Source organism: Nicotiana tabacum, chromosome 19 (assembly GCF_000715075.1).
Source record: "Nicotiana tabacum cultivar K326 chromosome 19, ASM71507v2, whole genome shotgun sequence".
In the NCBI taxonomy this organism is placed as follows: Eukaryota; Viridiplantae; Streptophyta; class Magnoliopsida; order Solanales; family Solanaceae; genus Nicotiana; species Nicotiana tabacum.
The window spans coordinates 131,100,981-131,107,232 of record NC_134098.1 but is presented as its reverse complement, the minus strand read 5'-3'; the positions used below and the strand labels follow the sequence as shown (position 1 = coordinate 131,107,232).

Sequence of the window (6,252 nt, the reverse complement as noted above, 5' to 3'; positions counted from 1 at the left end):
TGTCATTCACTCTTGCCTCGGCCTTCTTGGCCCCGACATGGGCCGCCACGAACTTATCGGCCATTTCCTCGAAGGTTTCGATGGAACGTGCCGGCAGTTGCGAGTACCAGGTCAATGCACCTCCCGTAAAGGTTTCACCGAATTTCTTTAGAATAATGGAGGATACTAGTTCCTTGGCAAGGTCATTGCCTTTCACGGCGGTGACGTAATGGGTCACATGATCCTCAGAGTCGGTTGTGCCATCATATATTTTCAGATAAGGCGACATTTTAAAGGTCTTTGGTATGGCATGTGGGGCAGCGCTATCACTATATGGCTGCTCGACGAACCGACCGACATCTCTCTTCGGTAATAACTTAGGAGCTTCCGGTATTTTATTGAGCCTTTCTTGATGTTCTCTCATTTGGTCCCGAAGTGCCTTGTTCTCGTTTTCCATTTCCTCCATCCTTTTCAGAATGGTTGGGAGAGCGTCGCCGCCTGCATGGTTAACAACATTGTAAGTAATATCCGTCGTCGGGGGTGGAGGGGGGTTGATCATGTTGCTCGTCCACTGGTGGTGCAGCACAGGTTCTCGCATTTACTGCGGCTGCGTCAGCCTCCACGTCAAACTCATCATCTCTGTGGTGTTACCACATATTCCCAATGTAACATTTAGTTGACCTAGTAATATTAGCATGCGTATCATTGATCTTATGCTATCTAGTATCTACCGCTTTTTTATTAGGGGTATTCAAATCGAATCGGAAAATCGCATCAGTCCGAAAAGTCAAACCAACCGATTAAAAAATTCGATTAGGTTTGATTTGGTTTGTTATTGAGCAAAAAAGTCCAAATCAAACCGACATATAAATATATAATTTTTATATATACTTTTTAAGACTTTATATAGAATTTTCTTTAAAACATATCTAAAAATATTTGGGATGTAATATTTAATATAACTATAAAGTGCATCTCCATTTTTATTTACTTTAAATAATGAATTATATCATCACTTTCTTACCAAGTGTTATTGAAATGAGGCATTCATATGTTAATATTTCTTATATCTTTTTCGAATGATAATTTAAAATTAAATATAATATCATATTGATTTTAATGTATAATTATTAAATTCGATTAACCTTGAAAGCGTATGTCAACGAAAAATTATTGTTAGACGACTAAGAAAATAACTATCATGTGTTGCTAAAAAAATGGTCCTATAAAAATATTTTAGTAGATCATATATTTGTCAGTTTTTTAAATTTTTACTAAACATATGTTCACTTCTAAACGCTTGGCCATACACTTTAACTTTAGAAAAATGTATTATCGGTCAAAAAGAAGCTTATTTACCTGGAAAAAAAAAGATATTAAGTTATATTGTTGCTGATAATATATTGATTGTGTAAATTTTTTTATTTATTGTATCCGTGAGCAGAGTTGACTCGATAACTATGCGGGAGTGGTGAGTGTTTGTCTCAATATCCAACAAAGGTTGTTATTGAAAGAAAGGTAATAGATATTGAAGTGTTATAAATAGGAGCTCATTTTCAGCATTATTAGCAATAAAGACAACCTCTTCTAAGTTTTGTTTCACTGTGCTGACAAAACCAGGAAGAGCTAGTTACTGTCTCTATTATTTCTCTTAATTTTATTGTGTTGAAAATAAAGACAAATACGAGAGGAAATAAAGTACAACGAGAGAGATAGTTTTGGAAAAAATGGAGATGGAGACAGACAGAGAAAAAGAAAATAACAACAATATTTGTGAAGCTGAGACTAATAGTAGTGTTGATTGGAGAGGAAGACCTTCAAACTCCATTAAACATGGAGGAATGAAAGCTGCTGCTTTTGTTCTTGGTATAAATTAAGTTTATCCTCTCCCTTCTTGGACCCTCCTCATCTTCGCCTTTGTCGAACTTTCGGTATTTAATACTACTACTACTTACTAAATATATATTGAGTAGACGTATTAATTCAATGGGTTAATTAAGTCAGTCTGTGAAAAACATGAATCTTTATATCACCCACCTTTTATTTCATTATTATGCTCTAAAAAACGAATCTAAATGTATAAGACTACTCTTTAATCTTTATATATATAGTAGTAATTTATTTTCTCACTTGTGTAAGTAGGGTTTCATATTACTGTCAGTGCAAGCTCATCTTCCACATTATTAGTAATTGTTGGGTAAGGGGCTGGGAGTCCGGGTCGGAGTCATGATCGAACATGACACTTGTTTGGTGTGCTTGGTTAAGTAATCAAGTTACGTCTTTACTATCGACTATAGCTAGCTTTTGGCATGATGATAAGCACTTGATCCTAACACGTCTAATATTATCATCATAATGTTCTACTGAGATAGTATATACATGCAGTGATATAGCTAAAGTAGGAATTCGCCACTTACTACACTCTTCGCTTAATGTTACTTAATTTAGTTTTAAGGCATAATGGTAATCATAGTTTAGCACTACTTTGGTATATTCTTCCACACTAATTATGTAGAGAACTTTCTTTTTGTCCTTCTATTTTCCGATTCTTGGACAAGGCTTGTATAAAAGTGCAAGATGGAAATAACACAAAAGAGATAAGTCGATGGAGACTTTGCACATTAACACAAGTAGAGCAAGTGAAGATCCTAATTTCAGTCATTCCCATCTTTGCTTGCACTATAATTTTCAATACCATTTTAGCACAACTTCAAACTTTTTCAGTACAACAAGGAAGTACCATGAACACTAAGCTAACTAAAAATTTCCATATACCTCCAGCTTCCCTTCAATCAATTCCTTACATATTGTTAATTTTCATAGTCCCTCTCTATGACACATTTTTCGTCCCTTTCGCGAGAAAATTCACCGATCATGATTCAGGTATTATTGAAATACGTGAGCATTTCGTTTAAAATTTTAACCAGTCAGAAAGAGCACAATTTTAATTAATTATTTATATTATGTCGTCTCAACAGGCATCACCCCTCTGCAACGTATAGGTCTTGGCCTATTTATCGCGACTTTCTCCATGGTATCAGCAGCCTTAATGGAAAACAAAAGGAGAATTTCTGTAGTGAACGAAAATAAAACCATATCAATATTTTGGATCACCCCACAATTCTTGATTTTTGAAATATCTGAGATGTTCACTGCAGTTGGACTTATTGAGTTCTTTTACAAGCAATCGTTAAAAGGGATGCAATCCTTTTTAACAGCCATTACTTATTGCTCATATTCATTTGGCTTTTATTTAAGCTCACTTCTTGTTTCATTAGTGAATAAGACCACTTCAAATTCATCACATGGTGGCTGGCTTAGTGGCAATAATCTCAACAAAAAAAGACTTGATCTTTTCTATTGGTTGTTGGCAGTGCTGAGCTTTCTCAACTTCCTCAACTATCTGTTTTGGGCTACATGGTATTCCAAAAATCAAACTTCATCAGCAACAATACAGCAAGATTTTAATTCCAAAGTTGTTGGAGATGATAGTATAGCATAATTAATTAATGAAATTACTATGTACTTTTAGGGGAATAATTTTCTCTAAATTCTCTAAGGTGCCTATGGAAATGATGATATATAACTCTACTTAGGTGATTGGAATATGTAAATGTCTACAAAAATCCGACTAATCATGGACGTAATCCTGTTATTGGTTGGTTATATGAAACCCTTTTTTTTGTAAGGATATGTTACATTAGAGTGTAACTTAACCTGTGCTAGTAATCAATTTTATCCGGTTAGCATACTTATCATAGAAATTCGCTTATCATAGAAATTTTATGTATAACTATCTTATAAATATATTAATTATATGAATATTTTAATACCCTCTGTGCATAAAACTAACACTCAAATAAAAACAATGCTTTTATTAATTGCATAAACACTTTTGAAGTTGCATATATATTTGATGAAAAAAGGAGGTCTCCTTTTCAAAGGTTCTTTTAGTCGTCGGTCTCCGGCCCAAAGCCTCGGGCTTTGAAGAATTTAGGTAGCTTTCCATTTACAGATTCAATATATTTAATTTCTCTAGTACGTCAATATCACTTCCTCGACCATGCAGAAAATTGTGGACCTATTCACTCTCTTTTGAATGACAAAAACATAGCACAAAGTTAGTATAATAAACTTACTAACACTCGTTTACACTAATTCGGACGCACATTTTTTTTAAACAATCATCAGTTATCCTCTCAATTAACTAATACACATTCTCACATAATTGAGTGTGAGTAATTTTTTTCCCGATGCCCATAAAACCCTTAAAACCCATGCCCCTTTTCTTATCTCATATTCTAACATCAAATTAACTCAATTGCCCATAAAATCATACCTGCAAATAGTCAATATGTGATAAAATCCCAAAAAAAATCTACTCCAAAAGCCTCAAAATTTCATACTCCTACTACATGCTAACATTATCAAGAATGAAATCACTACTTTACCCAATGCTTTCAAGACCCACAACAGCTCCTTTATCTTTCTGCTTTCATTTTCAAGAACCCATTTTTGTATGCAGAAGATATGGGGTTCTTACTTTCAGAAACCAGACTACTATTGTTCAAACAATAAACCCCATGAATAAAGTTTCTTCCTTTAGCTGTTCTACTGTGCCAAACCATAATCAAATTCGGGTCTTGCATACTGAGGTATCGGGTTCGGATTCAGGTGAGGTTCATGTGATTGTGGGTCCCATGTTTGCTGGAAAAACTACTACTCTGAAAGCAGCAATGGCAGGTTAGGATTCTCAATATGTTCTAATTTGGTTTTCATTTTAGTTTTACAGGTGATGAAATGCTTTGCATATTATAAAGTTTATATTTTTGCACCTCTTTTATGACTTTTTTGTTTTTGGGGTAAAAACCTCTTCTTTGGCTTTTTTTACTACTATTAAGCTATGTGGTGCATATTCATGGAACATAATGAAAGTAAATGTGCATAAAGTCAAAAAGAGTAAGTGACAAGGGCAAGGTGGGGCTTTTTTTGGTGGGGAGGGAAAAAGGGGAAACATAGATTACTTCAATGGAATATCTAGTACGCTTATGAAGATGATGTCTTCATTTTACTGTTGTTTCTTCAATCATTTAGTCTTCTCCAAAGAAACATGTCTGAGACATGTTTTTTATGTTGGAGATAGGCCCTCCCTCTTATATATATCCCAAAAAACCACTGCTTCATTGCTCATTAATATGTTAACTAAAAGGGTTACAATGGTCCTCCATACATTAATTCTTTTTTTATAAAAAAAATATTTGGTTCCATCCTTTTTTGTCATCATAATGTACCATAGCTTATTGTAATGTACAACTGGTATTGATATGACTTAATTCTTTCAATTACTACTATCGTTCTCTTTTCTTTGATGGAATGGATAAACCTAGCCTAGATGTAGATGGAAGTACGTTTTATGAAGTCATTTTCTACTCTACCATTCCCATGTAAGTGTGTTCTATTGACCACAGTTCCTTAATGGATGAAGTAGATAAAAGCTTACAAGCTGCCATCTGACTGTCCAAAATAGCTCAAGAAGAATCAAGGCCCAGGTAGATAAGAATATATCCAAAGGGGTATCAGAGTTAAGATTCGTCAGAGGTTGATTTTTTATCCATAAAATCATGCTCTTCCAACGTAGGATTTATATAAAGAGAATAAACACTATAGTCCTACTATGCAGCATTACGTTAACGAAATTGGGGAGGAACATCTGTTTACATATAGGTAGGACACCTTCTAAACTTAGGCAGCAGATGGACAATGGTCTTGCAAAACTATGGGGAGGACCAGCATCTATTCATCAGAAGCCTCAGCATTTGCGCCTTTTAGATGCAAATGTTTTTCCCTTCTCTGAAAATCTGTCAAACCTTTGCCACTTCCGGTTACACCAACCTTACCATGAGGATCTTCTGGAGACTTGAAGATACTCTCACGCTTTCGACCAGAGAAAAATCCCACCTGAAATACAATTAATAATATTAGCAATGCATAAGATATCAGCAGCTTAAAAGGCTTTAGAAATAATAAAATGATATAAGTGGTTGTGCCACGCAGATCTGGCTACTACTTTAAGACCAAACATGACTATGAATAACGAAGACTACTACAGGATAAGATATCCAATAGCAATGTGAAGTACTTTGCAAATAAATGCAGATTTTTACAAACACAAGTAAAATTATACAGTCGCTTATGAACATAAGCATGTGATTCTAGTGAGAAATATAATTTTTTTGATAAGATAGAAGTGAGAAATACAATAGAAAGAGCAAT

At 34.5% G+C, this 6,252-nt stretch overlaps 1 protein-coding gene across 1 annotated transcript; it reads left to right on the top strand.

Annotated features, from left to right (window-relative positions):
- The first annotated feature begins 1,706 nt into the window (after nt 1-1,706).
- Nucleotides 1,707-3,481, top strand: LOC142173722 (protein NRT1/ PTR FAMILY 4.3-like). The gene is made up of 4 exons (XM_075239356.1): nt 1,707-1,845; nt 2,122-2,176; nt 2,495-2,862; nt 2,958-3,481. The coding sequence occupies exons 1-4, from the start codon at nt 1,707-1,709 to the stop codon at nt 3,479-3,481; spliced, it is 1,086 nt and encodes a 361-aa protein (XP_075095457.1).
- The last annotated feature ends 2,771 nt before the right edge of the window (nt 3,482-6,252 follow it).

Bases quoted from the DNA above. Each gene is read 5' to 3' on its own strand.
- LOC142173722 (XM_075239356.1), top strand. From the start codon at position 1,707: ATGGAGATGGAGACAGACAGAGAAAAAGAAAATAACAACAATATTTGT. The intron at 1,846-2,121 runs GTATAAATTAAG...TTGTGTAAGTAG, and splicing joins AGCTGCTGCTTTTGTTCTTG to GGTTTCATATTACTGTCAGT. The intron at 2,177-2,494 runs GTAAGGGGCTGG...CTAATTATGTAG, and splicing joins ACATTATTAGTAATTGTTGG to AGAACTTTCTTTTTGTCCTT.